Source organism: Poecilia mexicana, unplaced genomic scaffold, assembly GCF_051168715.1.
Source record: "Poecilia mexicana isolate PSO_F unplaced genomic scaffold, ASM5116871v1 scaffold_2, whole genome shotgun sequence".
Classification (NCBI taxonomy): Eukaryota; Metazoa; Chordata; class Actinopteri; order Cyprinodontiformes; family Poeciliidae; genus Poecilia; species Poecilia mexicana.
The window spans coordinates 25757629-25772532 of record NW_028263371.1 but is presented as its reverse complement, the minus strand read 5'-3'; the positions used below and the strand labels follow the sequence as shown (position 1 = coordinate 25772532).

At 44.1% G+C, this 14904-nt stretch overlaps 1 protein-coding gene across 2 annotated transcripts in view; it reads right to left on the bottom strand.

Annotated features, from left to right (window-relative positions):
- Positions 1 to 12: 12 nt before the first annotated feature.
- The window catches only part of nbeal1 (neurobeachin-like 1), a 36938-nt gene continuing 22046 nt past the window's right edge, over positions 13 to 14904 (bottom strand). For both annotated transcript variants that reach the window (XM_015003093.2, XM_015003096.2), the window contains 33 exons: positions 14776 to 14878; positions 14545 to 14704; positions 13984 to 14142; positions 13750 to 13909; positions 13571 to 13659; positions 12620 to 13225; positions 12243 to 12418; positions 11874 to 12162; positions 11284 to 11592; positions 11041 to 11190; positions 10813 to 10970; positions 10518 to 10642; positions 10304 to 10430; positions 10068 to 10216; positions 9865 to 9998; positions 9660 to 9761; positions 8882 to 8977; positions 8680 to 8804; positions 8452 to 8592; positions 8236 to 8366; positions 8052 to 8161; positions 7862 to 7979; positions 6844 to 6941; positions 6649 to 6765; positions 6482 to 6571; positions 6276 to 6385; positions 5808 to 5980; positions 5625 to 5719; positions 5427 to 5543; positions 4566 to 4727; positions 4331 to 4479; positions 3013 to 3148; positions 13 to 2274 (listed from right to left, as the gene is read on the bottom strand). In XM_015003093.2, the coding sequence (XP_014858579.2) occupies positions 2173 to 2274; positions 3013 to 3148; positions 4331 to 4479; positions 4566 to 4727; positions 5427 to 5543; positions 5625 to 5719; positions 5808 to 5980; positions 6276 to 6385; positions 6482 to 6571; positions 6649 to 6765; positions 6844 to 6941; positions 7862 to 7979; positions 8052 to 8161; positions 8236 to 8366; positions 8452 to 8592; positions 8680 to 8804; positions 8882 to 8977; positions 9660 to 9761; positions 9865 to 9998; positions 10068 to 10216; positions 10304 to 10430; positions 10518 to 10642; positions 10813 to 10970; positions 11041 to 11190; positions 11284 to 11592; positions 11874 to 12162; positions 12243 to 12418; positions 12620 to 13225; positions 13571 to 13659; positions 13750 to 13909; positions 13984 to 14142; positions 14545 to 14704; positions 14776 to 14878 (5066 nt within the window). In that variant the 3' untranslated portion in view covers positions 13 to 2172. The remainder of the gene's footprint in view (positions 2275 to 3012; positions 3149 to 4330; positions 4480 to 4565; positions 4728 to 5426; positions 5544 to 5624; positions 5720 to 5807; positions 5981 to 6275; positions 6386 to 6481; positions 6572 to 6648; positions 6766 to 6843; positions 6942 to 7861; positions 7980 to 8051; positions 8162 to 8235; positions 8367 to 8451; positions 8593 to 8679; positions 8805 to 8881; positions 8978 to 9659; positions 9762 to 9864; positions 9999 to 10067; positions 10217 to 10303; positions 10431 to 10517; positions 10643 to 10812; positions 10971 to 11040; positions 11191 to 11283; positions 11593 to 11873; positions 12163 to 12242; positions 12419 to 12619; positions 13226 to 13570; positions 13660 to 13749; positions 13910 to 13983; positions 14143 to 14544; positions 14705 to 14775; positions 14879 to 14904) is intronic.

Below are 14904 nucleotides of genomic sequence, written 5' to 3'. Positions count from 1 at the left end.
TGAAAACAAAACTTCTTAATTTAGACAAGACTTTAATGATCATTTCCCACATGTGTATACAAAGCAGTTTGTACAGATTAGGGAGCCAAGTTTAAACAATTTTTAGTACCTAGAAAGTGCAAAAAGGACATTTAAAAGACGCTGAAATAAAAATCATGCTGTACATTATATATATATTTATATATATACTGTATTCATAAATAATCACAGATATACACACATCCATTTAGGTGACACAGAGGATGCAGCTAAGACACAAAATAGTATTTCTGATTATTATTTAAGTCCAATATCACTGGTTCCCGTCGAGACTGCTGTGGTTGGACACGTGGAATGCTGCGTAAAGTCGTAAAGTTTCAGGGATAAATGGCTTCATGACGTTTCTAGCTCTATTGTTGACACGACTGGCTTGAAGGCACTCCGTTTGTTGCAGTCGTGGAGCAGCTCAAACAGTGGCGAGAATGATAAAAAAAATAATAAAAAAAAGTATTCAGAAAACAATTTAAGCACCTTTCACAGAAATCTCCAGGAGGACGCAGCTTGTTCTCTGCACTCCCCCGAACTGTGACGTTTAAATAAAGTAGTAAATACAAATTAAAAGGAAAAGAAAACAAAAATATGGTGCAAAAATAGCAATGTCATCCGTAGCTGCTTCATACTGCAGAGTAAATAACTCACTCATACTTTTAACAAGGCATGCAAACCACACATGATGCCCTGTGAACAGAAAACTTCACCGATTATCAGTCATGATGAGAAACAGATATGAAAATATCAGAGGACGCTCTGTGCAGCGATGGAAGCAAATTAGTGAGACGCCGTCCGGGTTAGAGCAGAAGGAAGACTGGAATCAGAGACAGGAAGAAGAAGATATCGACAGGCACGCGACAAAGGAGCTGTATTGCTGCTAACACTGACATCTCAAAAAGCCCTTTCTTCTCTTTCTTCTGCAACAAGTTAGAGGAATTAAAAAATATATATATGCCAGGAGAATAAAAAATCAGACATAAAAGAATGCTACTCATAAATAAACGCAAATTCAAGTAACTCAAAAACATTCAGCCGGTTTTTTCTCCTGGTAAGTCGTCAGATGGATAATGTAGTGTTTAGTGGCAAAACGAAACGCCAACGCTGATTCGTCTCAGTGTTAATCAAAGTATGCCTCGATAGAGTTGTATGTTTTTACAGTGCTGACCACATTTACTGGCATCCCTCGTTAAGATGTGTAGAAAAACTTGCATCTTTTATTGCTGTTGCAGATTTTCAGAGTAAAACCCAACATTAAATTTGATTTTTTTTTTTTTTTATTCGGTGCTGATCTGGTGATTTATTCATCCTTACTCTGACAAAATCTTCAGCCTAAGCACTCCATTTAAAATAAATAGAACAGAAAAATGTTTACTTTTACCCAAAGTTTCCCAGATCTTCCCCAAAATTAACAACTGCAAATGCAGGATGGTGAAAGAGGTAAATAAAAGAAAAGAACAACTATTAGATGATATAAATGTGGATTTTGCTAAACTCTACTGGAACTTTAGTTGGATGAGCAACTTTTGGGTGTGTTTTCTGTGAAATATAGACTAAAATGTGAAAAAGAACATCATGTGCGATGTAGGACGTATGACTTCTTTACCAAAAAGACAAAAGTGGATTTTTGAAATACCAGAAAAAGTTGAACATCTGGTCAAATCAACTGTGTGGGAATTTGCTCCTGCAATAAATGATTATTTTTTTCCATACATCTTTACAGGCGTGCCAACAAATGTTTCTGTATACAAAAGCATAGAAGAAGGCATAGAGTTTAGTCTTAATGCATAAGGCTGCGTGGCGGCAAATCTCAGCCGACATAAATCGACCCACCTGTCTGACTCAAAAATAAAGGTCACTTGAAACTAGATTTTAAACAATGCTTCTCATGCACACACACACTAGTTTGATTGTTTAAAGTAATGAGGAATGAAGAGGGAATAAGTAGTGTACCACAGCGCCAGCGCCTTGATGGTCGATTCAAAGCAGGAAAACAAAAAAAAATAGAGATGGAGATGCAGGTTTTTATGAATCAAGCACCTGTTTAACTTGGGAGGGGGAGTAATGGAGGAACTTAAGGGGATTTATGAAAACGAATAAGAACCGGGTCTCAAGGGGAGGCGGGAGTGTGTGGCTGGTCTGGGATCAGTTGCTCTCCTGCTGCGGGTTGTACTCCGTCTCTGACGAGATCTGAGTCAGCCTCTTGCTGGAGCCCCACAGCTTTCGTGTGATCTGGCTCGATCGCATCTGGGAAGAGTGGAGGAAGAGGAGGAAGGAGGAAGGAGGGAGGAGGTGGGGGAGAAAGGTGTGGAGTCAAAAGAAATAAAAGAAGGAGGGAAAGGGAAAAAAGGAGGGATGTGATTCATGATAGGAGCTTGATTGACTTGTGAGGTAATTTAAAAAAAACAATCAAGGCTTGATTCACTTCAGTGAGTCAATCTGGTCAAACAAAAATGAAGGAAAGTGAGAAGGTACAATGATTGACATTTATGCGATTTTGGCACAAGATTATCCTTATTAGTTTTCTTCGTCTTATGGCTTTAGTTTGCAGGAGTTTCACAGCATATCTGTTAATGTCCAACCGGAGTCAAACACTAGAAAAACTGAATGAGATAAGAACGAAAAAAGTTGTTTTGATTTGATCCGTGTGGCTCAGACGTCAGTGTGTTTGCAGTGATTTCGCAACAGTGGGTGACAACCGTCCCTGAGGAGGAGAGGCGAGTGTGTAGAGGAGTGGGCGAGAGTGTGTGTGTGTGTGTTTTATCTACAGCGATAACATGGGGCGGCAGTGGGAAATAAAATTTAAAAAAGAGCTGCAACATGCTAAAGTCTCTGTGGGCTGGACGTGGGGCTGAACACCAGCTGGTCCCGCTGGTGGAGCAGCCGCGTTGGCGAGCGAGCTCGGAGCGGCGCCAGCAGCGGGGAGGCCATGAGCGGCGAGCCCTCCAGGCTCTGAGCGATGTAGTTCCTCAGAGAGTTCTTTACCTCCGCCGGCTTGCCCACGCCTACGATGATCAGCTTGCCGTCGTCTAGGCCCACCAGGACGTGACTCTGCTCCTTGGTGACGGAGACGCTGCGGACGGGAAGCCGCATGGCCATGGGCTCCGAGCAGAGAGACAGGCTGCGAGGGAGAAACGGCCAAGTTTAAAACCAACCAAATGACTGAAACTGAGAAAACATTTTCATTAATTTACGTAAATAACAATGTTAATTAATGAGGAAAACTATAACTAACCAGAACAATATTGTGCGTTTATAATACTAATTAAAACTTGATGAAATTAGAGATATAATCTACACCTAAAAATTGACTTAAGTATGAAAAACTAAAACTACTACTATATAAGCAGAATACAAGCATTTCATATCACTCAATATCAATAATTATTGATTAGGCTTTTGTTTTAAATAACTAAAATACACTATTGACTCCATGCTGCTGTTTCTTTAATTTTAAGCAGTTATGAGGCGAAACCTTAAACTACTGCTGCACCAATTCCTCAACAGGCTGTTGCTAGGTAACCACAGAATGAGTGAGTTGCTAGGTAACCACAGAATGAGTGAGTTGCTAGGTAACCACAGAATGAGTGAGTTGCTAGGAAACCACAGAATGAGTGAGTTGCTAGGTAACTGCAGAATGAGTGAGTTGCTATTTAACCACAGAATGAGTGAGTTGCTAGGTAACCACAGAATGAGTGAGTTGCTAGGTAACCACAGAATGAGTGAGTTGCTAGGAAACCACTGAATGAGTGAGTTGCTAGGTAACCACAGAATGAGTGAGTTGCTAGGTAACCAAAGAGCAAGTGAGTTGAAGCCACCAACCTTGCTAAGCTAACCGTGAGAGATTGAGCAGCTAAAGCCCTTCCTCTGCCTACATCTCCCAGAATTCTTTTAGGTTCAGTGAATATTCTATATATTGAATATTCTACTAGCTGTATATCTATTACTATTGATATCTATGGCAATAAATAGTTATTGATTTATTGTCCAGCCTTTAGTATAACTAATAAAAACTAAACTGAAACTAAAGAATATTTAATTAATACTAATAAAAACTAATTAAATTAGACAAATAGTCACAACAAATAAAACTAAAACCATAATGAAAAACCCAGAACTATTACAAACCTGGAAATGCCACAATAAATCATCATGCATCATTCTCCCTTTGCATTTATGACCTAATTTGCCACTTAAATTCAAACAAAATAAAGTTTGCGGTTGTAACGTGGAGGAGTTTTAATACTTGAAATAGTAGTCAGAGACAGAGGTCTGACCAGAATCAAGCAGCTGTGTTGCTTACCTGTAGAGATCCCGGATGGACAGGTATCCCTGCTCACTCCCGATGATCACATACTCCCCTGAAACACACATGTCCGTCACCTGCTCCTTCAGCCGCTCACTGCAGAGGTGCTTCCCGTTCACGGAGTAAAGATGTAGCGTGTTTTTATCCTGGTGAAAAGCAGCAAAAACACATCGTCGCTCAGATTCATGCAGCTCTAAAGCTCTGCTTTATACATGTATAAACATGGATTTACTTTGAGTGTGGCTTTGCCCTCCAGGCAGGTGTGGACCAGCAGGTGACCCTCCCAGGACACGGCCAGGTGGAGGATGGACAGTGGCAGGGAGCTGTCGCACGGTGGCCGCAGGCAGCGCATGTACTGACCTCGACGCACGGTGTGGATGATCACCGTACCGTCCTGCAGGAAGAGGAACTGAGGTGACCTGGGGTAAGGTGGAAGTATCATGCTTCTACAGATATAAGAAATATCTATAGAAGTTGGGAATCCCAAATAATTTAGAGTTTCTGTAAATATGTGGGAGGAAAACATGACAAGAAACATGATAATACTGTGTTAGGGGATCAAATCCTTATTTCACTTAAAAACCTAGAAATTTAACAGTTTTCCCCAGAAAACTTGATAAGCCCGGTGTTTGGCGCTGGGGCAGTCGTTCATCCAGCGGCCCGTCGTGTTTTTGAGTTAAAAAATGTTTAAAGTTGGCAGGAAATTTGAAAATAACACTTGATAATTATGTGTTATTGAAAGATTGGAAGATTAATACCTGGACACCAACTATAAAGTCTTAAAAACACAAACATTTAAAAAAAGACTTAAATAAATATCAATGCTTAGCTTGGTGGGGGCACAAGTAAAGCCTGGTGACCCGCCAGGCTTATAATACACTGGGGGAAACCCTGAGGTTTTGCTCATATTCCACTGCAAAACTAAACATTGTTAAAAATGTGGACTTTTTCCAGACTGCCAATTATTATCGTACTTCTGGTTTTTAAACTTTTAGCCTTAAAATAATTAAACCTAGCTTTGTCATGCTGGAATCGGTTAGATATTGAATTGGGATCTATTCACACCACTAGATGGCAGCATCAAAAAACTTACTCTGGATCCAGAAACGGCCATATCCAGCTCGGTGCTGATGGCCACGCTCACCACCTCATCCGTGTGTCCGTACAGAACCTGGATGGGTTTGGATGATAGACCCACAGGAGCTCCACCCTTGAACAAACACAACACACCCACTTTATCACATGAAACACATGTTGCTTGTTTATTTTTGTGTTTCGTTAAAGACCCAACCTGCTGCAGAACCTGCCACACCATGCAGGTTGTGTCTCTGGAGCCAGAGATCAGGTGGATGCCACAGTGGTCTGTTGATAAGCAGGTCACAACATCTGAAGGGTAAACACAATAAAACCAAACGTTGAAGTGGAAATTCAAAGAAAATAAACAAATGCTGATCATTTTAGGCATTTTCGTTACCCATGTGTCGGATGTGCTGTCCCACTGTCTTGCCCTTGACCAGCGAGGTGACTCTAATGCTGTTGTCCCAGTGTCCGCCACTGAAGAGCAGCTTCCCATCGTGGGAGACGACAAACAGGCCTGCTGTGAGGTCAACGCCGGGGGCAAACGGTCCTGACAGGAAGCGCTGGGTTCTACAGGAAGATTAAAAACAAAAAAACATGAAAAAACATGGCAACTTACCATGATTTCTATTTGAATTTTCATAGGAACCATTCATTATGTTTTTAACAGTTCTTATATAATCCAAGTTTGTTTGGATCCGAGTCAAGAACATATGATCCAAAATTTTTGGTCAGAAACAAATAATCAGTTAAAGCAGCACAAGACAAAAAGAAAGAAACAAAGGTGTAATCTGTAATAGAGTCCCTCAGTTAGCAGCTAAAATCCAAATCACAGCTGTATGTGCAATCGGTGCAGCATTCTCACTTGGTGTTGGACACTGTCGGGTCCTTAATGAAGGTGAAATAGTTGGAGATGTTCTTATTGTAAGGCAGCCACCCATGGGTCCCCAGCAGGCAGTTCTGGCTCACAGTCACCTGAAGGCACCAGAAAGAAAAGAAAAACATTCAGACTTCATGAACTTTTCCACATTTGGTGTATTTTATGTGACTTTTTGAAGTGTCTGGGCTCACCATTGTGTCAGGGCTTCCCTGGGTGATGAACGAATGGGACTGATTCTTTGGCACGACGGCTTTAACCAGCGGCACGTTGTCACTGATGCCCTGCAGCGTGTGGGTGGAACGTTCACACATAAGAACACGATGGAACCATCTTGATTACATGAAGGGATTGGAAATACCTCAACAAAGAAGGACTTGAGGTCGCTGAGGTGTTCGAACATGTTGAGAGGACTCGAGTCCTGCTGAGACTTCCTCTTCTCCACTTCCTCCTGAGACAGGCGAACCGGATGGGGCTCCTAAGGCCAAAGCATTATGTCAAGCTCCCTTTACTTTAAATATTTTCAAGATATTGTGCATCAGAGACGGGTCTTCACCTTAAGTAACTGGCAGGGGGTCTGACCAAAGTTGCTGATCATGCCTTCAACAGCTTTTCGCTCCTTGTCATCTGTGATTGCGTCCAAGTCCACAGCTCCTGCAAACACAGCAGGCTTAAAATAAATGCAGCTGATGACAAACGGACGGATGAATTGGCAAACACCTAAATAAAATGCAAGATTTTCCAGGAAAAGTAAGAATCCGCCCCCATGAGGAAGCAGAGCAAACCTCCGACAAACAGTGTTGTTCATAGTGGAACTCAATGCGTTACCCGAGACATTTTCTGAGTTATTTCTGCCTCACCAGTGGACACTGTGGCAAAGGAGTCCTACATCAGATCTGTAAGGTTATTTGTGGGAAACCACTGAGAAGTCAACATTAAAGCCATTCTTCCTTTCACTGTCAGAGGAAGAATGATGAAGGTCAAAAAGTCTCATTGGATTTGAGAGTGAAAGTTGTGTCTGATGATTAGTAAGTCAGATTAAATTATTCTGGCTCGTGAAAATCAGTCATCAGGAAAAAGGTGTAAATACTGCAGTTACTGCAGCACATGTAACATTGGAATTTACAAACATAAAACCAAGCATAACTACATTCACCTATCAATCTTTGATGTAACTATCGATAAGTGCCATTATGACAAAAAACAGGATGTTTACTACCAGTTACCTTCATGCAGACGAACATGTGGTAGTTGCCGTCGATCACAGTTTCATACATGAGGTCGGCTATAGGCCATTTTCCGTTTCTGGCATTATTTCAGTCTCCGTTTGGTTTTGGTAATGTAATAAATTGCATTCCACCCTCTAAACACTCTGTTCCTCACTGATAGTTTTGGACCATGATTTCGTTGGGATTGACAAACCCGGCAATGTTGTCGGAGGTTCAGTTCCTCCAAATAAGGGGCGTGTGCTTAGGAACAAATAGCGACTGGCGATTGGTCAGTTGCTGACAAACCCCGTAGAATGACTGACAGGCGACGTTATGTCCATTACTAGAGGAGCTGCAGTGTGTTACCTTCGTAGGTGCAGTAGTAAAAGACGTTGAGGGCCTCCACAGCTGCTGGGCCCCTCTGTTTGAAACCAAAGATCAGATCGATCCACTCGTGGAGGTGGGCTGAGACGTACTCTGACTCCTGATAATGTAAACACACATGAGCTGCTGTTTGCAGTTACACCACACCAGCAGGAGTCCAACTGGGCCTCACCAGAGCTTTGCGGTGCTTGTAGATGAAGTCCTCAGGGGATTTGGCCCATTTAGGGAGAACAACGTTGTGTACCCTCTCCTTAGAGATCTGCAGGCGGCCTAGATCGAAATCTGATCAGATAAAAATACGGAGGGTTAATAAGGAACATAAAGAAGAGATGTTAAAAAAAAACTCACCAACTCACCATTTTGGTTCTCCAGAAATTCAGGGAAGTAGAAGAACTCTGGGATGAGCTCCTTGACATCGTTAGGGTTGTCCATGAGGGTTTGCCACGTCGCTGGGATGGAGTGGAACTGGCGGTCGGCGCAGTCAAACCTGAGACGAGTCAACATGTGTGAGCTAAACCTCTAGCAAGAAATAAAGGGAGAGAGAGGATGATGGAGAAATCAACCATCCTCACCGTCCACTCTGCAGCTGGATGTGCAGCGAGGTGAAGGGCTCCACTCGGATCATGTAGTGCATCACTCCGGCAGCGTTAGAGTAGTGGGTACCGTAATGGAAACTGTCTATGGTGCCTGTTGGGTCCTCAAAACTTTCATACCTAAAGGTACACAATGAGAGGTTGACCTTCATGGAGCTGGGTTCAAAGGTTTTAAGGAGGATACCTCAGGAGGAAAATGATGAGTACTTCTCTCTGACTGCTTTAGCATTGCGTTCGTTCTGTACCGCCACCGGCTTCGATAGATCCCTGAACACCCGCGGGTCTGAGAGGTCCAGCTCCTCTGAGCTGTAGTCGGTTAGGATCCAGGGAAACTGGACAAACACACAACGTCCCTTCAGAAACTCGTACATCAACGGTTTCAACATGAGAAACCGAGTTCTGAACCTACCACTGGGTACTGCGAGAGGTCGTTGTACGTTCTGCCTGCAATAGTGTTGAGCTGCATTAAGTAGTCGAAGTTGGAAATCTCTCGGTTCACCCATTTCTGAAACAAGATGAAAAATGTGCACTTACAAACAGAAAATTAATCGTGCAAAGTGTTTCATGTGATTCTAACAGAATTAGACATTATTGGTAAAGCTGCACAAATATATCATGAACAGATTTTTTTTTTTTTTAAATTGAACCTATAAACATTAGGGTAGGTCAGGCATTTTTAACCAACTGATATTGTACAAAGTTTTTGAAGGTTTCATCAACTCAAATTTAAGATTTTTTAAGACCCTTTTGAATTAAATTTAAGACCTGTACCATGACAGAAATGTAAAAAATGTGTCCAGCCAACTGTCAAATAAATTTGGATAGGGGCAAAAAAGCTAGCTAGATAGCTAGCAGGGGTATGCTAGCAGCCAGTTTGTGGTCGCATTAACCGACTTGAGTCACAGAACAAAATGAAAAGGTCTGAGTGTGACTCAAACTTTTGCCTGACAGAAAATTCCTGAGGAAAAAGATACATAAAATATACAAGATTTGATCTGTCAAGATAAAATTTAATATCTGATTAACGTATTAAACTTACTTTAACACATTTTAAGGGTTTTTAGGGATATGCAGACAGCCTGATGGTATCATCAAGTTATTTTGCAGCGTGAAACTGAATTTGAATGCATCTAATCCTATAATATATGTTTATATTGCAGCACTGAAGTGAAATCAGGTGTTTTCACCTGTGTGAGTCCAGAGGCCTTCAGGAGCTCCTGAGGTGATCGGGTCCCATAAAGGCTGAGCGATCGCAGCAGCAGCATGCGGCTGTACACTTTGTTCCTTGCCTGTAAAAAAAAATAAATAAAATAAAATATTTAACAACTTCAATTATTTTTCTAGTTTAAAAAGATAAAGAAGGACTTATACATTGCTACTGAATTGAATTACCTCTTTTTTAAAGTTCAGGAAATAATTGGTTTGGTCAATGAGGAAGATTTCAAGAGCCGAGCGACGCAGGTTGTATCGTCGGAGGTGAACCTCCCGGATCTGTGAAAGCGGCCATTTAAAGTCGTGGCCCACTCCTGTAAAGAAACAGATGATTAAATCAAGAAGTTAACTTAGTGTTTCCACAGGTTAAGTCTTCTCCTCACCCTCCTCCTTCTCCTGGCTGCTGTCATAGAAGTAGATGTGCTGAGTGGTGAGCTCCAGGCGGCCTGGGACGACGTCCACCACCGTCACCAGCTCACAGTCCTCCAACAACACCATTTTCTCCTTCTGACCCGCCTCCTCTGCTTCCGCCCTACAGGATGCAGCAGAACAAAACAGACACATCAACATTGAACCTCAATTTCTATTATTCATAAAGGTGTTTGGTTATTTATCTGACTGGTTGCTAGCGGCAGCAGGGTCGTCCTCCGGCAGATCCAAGATGTCGTCCTCCAAGTCGCTGACTTTAACTTGCTTCACAGCTTCCAGCAGCAGAGACTCTGGATTCACACGCTGCTGATGGACGCCTGAGGGCGTCGGAGAGAGAAGATGGGATAAAACCTGACTGGACTGACTCAGGCAACGTCACAATAACGAGGACACGCTTGTCTTACCCAGATTGTCTCTCAGAGCGCTGGCCTCTCTGTGAGGGTCAAAGTTGTAATTGCGAACCAGCTTCAGCCTCATTCTGGAGAAGTTCTCAGCGCTGGACACTCTCCAGTGCGTCTCGTCTTGTAATCTGTTGGAAACGGTTCAGAAATGAGGAATCGCTAGAAGCTTCGCAATCGCATAAACATGACGATGTGTGGATTTGAAAAAGCTTCTCCAGATTCCAGTTCATTCATGCAGAAGACTTTCAGCTTTTTGACTTTTTAGAAAATGAAAGGAGGAAAATCAGGGCTAATGTACCTGTCAGCCCATGGGCCCCGTTCACACACCAAGCCCCGCCGTGCTGCCTTCCACTGCCTGAGGGTGGCGTTGTTTTGGCTGTGTTGCTGCTTCAGCATGTTGTTGTAGCGCAGGTTTTCTTGCCGGCTGCGGCGCGAGAACGGCTCCACAAATTGTTCCTAAGGGCAGACAGGACATCGGTGAGTTTCTCGCTTGGTTTTCATCGTGTCGTCAGAACGGTCAGCTCACCTGGAAGCGGATCTTGCTCTCTCCTCTCTCCCTTTCCCTCTTGTGCAAGCTGACCATGAAGGCCTCATAGCACTCCTTCCAGAACAGAGCCATGGTCTCATGCCCCTGACTGAACATCTCAATTTCATACTGCTTCATGTACGGGATGATCTGCAGTAGGCAAAAACAAAAGATCATGTTTATTTTTGCATCACGAATCATGAGAAATGAATTCCTTAGCAGCAGAGAATCCGAGCTTCGTACGTATTTGTCGAGGTAGACGCGCCACTCGGGCGAGTTGCAGTACAGCTTGAAGTCCTCGAAGAAAGACGGGCTGCCGTTGGTGTCGGGCAGCTGAGGCAGGTGCAGCTCCATGTAGAGGAGGCGGTGGACTTTGGAGAGGAGCGTCCGCAGAACAGGAACCAGGAAGGAGTAGGTCTCCTCGGTTTGCTCCTGGACGGTTCGCCGCAGGATTGCCTCCAGCTTCCCCAGCAGGTAGCAGGCTTCGTCCTGACTCGTCACTTCTTTAGTTTGCAGGATGCCGTTCAGTTTGGCCGAGGCCAATGCACACACCTGAGAAAGATTGAGACCATTATTTATTCTATTTAATTCATTTGAAGTTTAAAATAAACATGTCACACGTTGACATGAGCAAAAGATTTGAAGAGAATTGATTTGAAAGGGTGACGTGTAAATAATGACACTTTTAAAGTGAAGTTGTTTTAAAAGTTGCATTAAAGCTGATTTACTTTCTGAGAAAAGTTATAAACATTTATGATTGTATTTTCTACCCCTTCTCTCAACCACCCGTAGCTACATTGGATTTAAGTTTCTAAATATGAAGAAAAATTCACCTCTGTGTCTTCCTGAGCCATGAAGCCCAGTAGGAGTCTCAGTCCAACTTGTGAGAGCTGGAACCACTGGGTCCCAGCAGAGTACCACACCATGAGGCAGTCCATTAGTGTCACAGCTTCTTCTAGGACTTTATCGGTCCACAGCGCCGGGTTGACCAAGCCCTCCGCCTGGAGGAAGTCCTGCACGATGTGAAGCAGGCGAACCGCGTTCTCAGTGTGCTGCGGCAGCGAAGCAGCCGAGGCTTCCCGGTTGTCAGTCACCGCCCACTCCAACATGCGCTCCAACAGACTAGAAAACAATGAAGCAACAGTTAATGAGGTTATCCTACAAATAAATACTTGGTATGATTCCCTGGACCGGACGCTGACCTGAGCTTGATCTGGTCGACAGGAAGCAGCAGCTCATTGGCAGTCCCCAGTTTGGTGAGAGCCGAGAAGACCTGGCCCCGCTCCAGCCACGCCGAGTCGTCCGAGCCCTCGACTCCTCGCCACATCACACACAGGACGATCTCCAGCAGCATGCTGCACAGCTCCTCCTCCGCCCTCTAGAGGGCGACAAGAGACAGACATTTCCTCACTGCATCATTAAATGAAGCTCCGTTATGGTGCAGTTACACCAAGGAATATGGAAAGGATCCTGCAGGCTTTCTACTGGACTAACCGCTAGGATTGACTTGGATGGATTGAGATCAAAACGAAAATAAAAATAAATCTGTAAAGCTTAAAAAATGAATGTCTGATCTCACCTCAACGTTGTTGAAGGATTCCCCCAGTGAGATATTGTCACTAAAGAGGAATCCATCTTCAGTAAAGGAAGATGTTGGATCTTTATCCCCGGAGCTCCCAGGGAGAGGCTTTGTCGTTTCCAGGGGCGACGGCGTACTGGGCATGCTCCCCGGCGTTTGGTTGCCGATCTCTGCGCCCTCAAAGGCCTGAAGGTGCGACAGATCCAACGTCAAGCCCCCCGATTTACCCAGCACCCACGGCTTGACCGGTAGCTGCGGTTCGGTGGAGGCAGAGGAAGACGGCGTGTCCAGCAGTGAGATGACATCTCCGTTGTCCAGGCTGTCCACGGAGCGGGCGTCTCCCACGCTGAGCCGGTCGTCCTCCAGGCGGTCCAGGCGGCCGTTGCTGCCTGTTCGCGGCCTCCTTTCCAGCGGCAGCTCCAGGCGGTTATTGCTGCTGCTGCCGTTACGGTTTAAGTCCAAACTGCAGGTGCTGGCTGTATCGGAGCTACGCAAGGTGAGGGACCCCTCGCCTCGCAAGTACAGGCGCATGAGAGTGTCCTGCCAACACTGCTGCTTGGAGATCTGATGGGCAGCGTCCTGTTGGGACTGAAGCAGCTGGTACACCTGAAGACAGGAGGTAAGGGGTTAAACTTTAAGCATAACCACTCTTAAACTGAGAAGTAGCTCCTCTAATGAGCTCAGTAGCTCCACCAGGTGTCTGCTAATTGCTGCTGGCTAGTCTGAAGGAGCTGAGTGGGCGGGGAACACAGGTGCTTTGCACAGTTGAATGGTTGCAATAGAGATTAAATAATTTCTCAAACATGTATAAAAGAATTAAGGTAACACTTCAAGAATGTTTTTAATGTGAAAATAAAATCATAACATCATGTAAATCTCAAAAATCAGATTTCAAAGCGGTGCATATTCATCACAATGTTATTAAAAAACTGCGTTAGCTGCATTTCTTACCCTCTTGCAGACAATCAGGCGCACGCTTGGTCCGGCCCGGTGTGTGAGCTGCACCAGAGCCATCAGGTCCTTGTAGTTCACAACTTGATCTGCAGAGTTGAACATTTGAGTTAATTTAATTTGAATAAACATGTTGATTGACCATCTTTACATAAACCGAAGTAAAAGTGGACGCTGACCTGTATGGAGGATCTGGTTGAGGAGGCAGCGGATCAGGGTGGGAGTGATGTGGAGCTCAGAGAAGACGAGCGACAGCCCCGTGTAGCCGGCCTCCCTCAGGCGCAGCCGCTGCTTGTTCCTCTCATAAACCCGGTCGCAGCGCAGCATCCGCTCAAACAGCTGCAAAGACGACACGACAAACTCATAGCGTCTCTTAAAAGTATCTCCCTCCTTCCTGGATGGAGTCTACTCACCTTGAAGACGAGCTCCCTCAGCCGGTCTGAGTGCTTGTTGTTGAGCAGAAGCGTGTAGCAGGAATCTGCTGCTGCGGGCTCAAAGAGGAGCAGGAAGAGCTGGTCTTTGGCCGGGCTGCTCTGCAGGAGGCTGAGCAGCATCTCCAGAAGACCGCACAGCTGCAAGTAACACAATCAAACTAGGAATGACCAAACCTGTCGCAATAAAGCTGTGAAAACAAATTCCTATTGGTGGTTTTTCTTGTTTTTTAACCTGTCTGAGCCTAATTAATATTTTTGAAGGGCAATTGTGTTTACAGAGATGTTATAATAAATTAAGTTTATGGTTTTTGGTTGTTTTGGATGTTTCAAATTTCCAATTCTTGGGTTATTTATTCTTTAGAAAGTTATTTGGTCTTTGGGAGATTGAACTTGCATTATTATTATTCCATTATATTACTTCAAAATGGTTTTTTTATTGCAATAATTCATCAATGAGCAAATTTTGTAATCGTGACAGGCCTAGTAATGAGGTACAGTATCTGAATGAGTTTCAGTTTAAGACTATCTGAATAAATTCACCTGGTCTTCATCTCCTATGGCAGCAATGTATCCCAGAATGCTGTGCATCTCTTCCTGCGACATGCCCTTGCTGATGTAATACTTGACGAGGCCACAGAGAGACGCTCTGATGGTTCGAACGTCGTCGTCACTCAAGTCGTTCTCCTTGTTGGCGTTCTTCCTGAAGCGCGGCGCAGATGACAATCAGCTTTTCCAGACCGAAACGGAAATGTCTAAACTTCTGCAACGTACCCGTAATACAGCCGCATGGTGTCCAGCAGAAACTGGACTCCATATTTCTTCCTGAACTGCTTCCTGTCGTCCTTGATGACGGTGGACATGTACTGGATGTGACCTTGGGGGAAACCCGGGAAAAGTTAA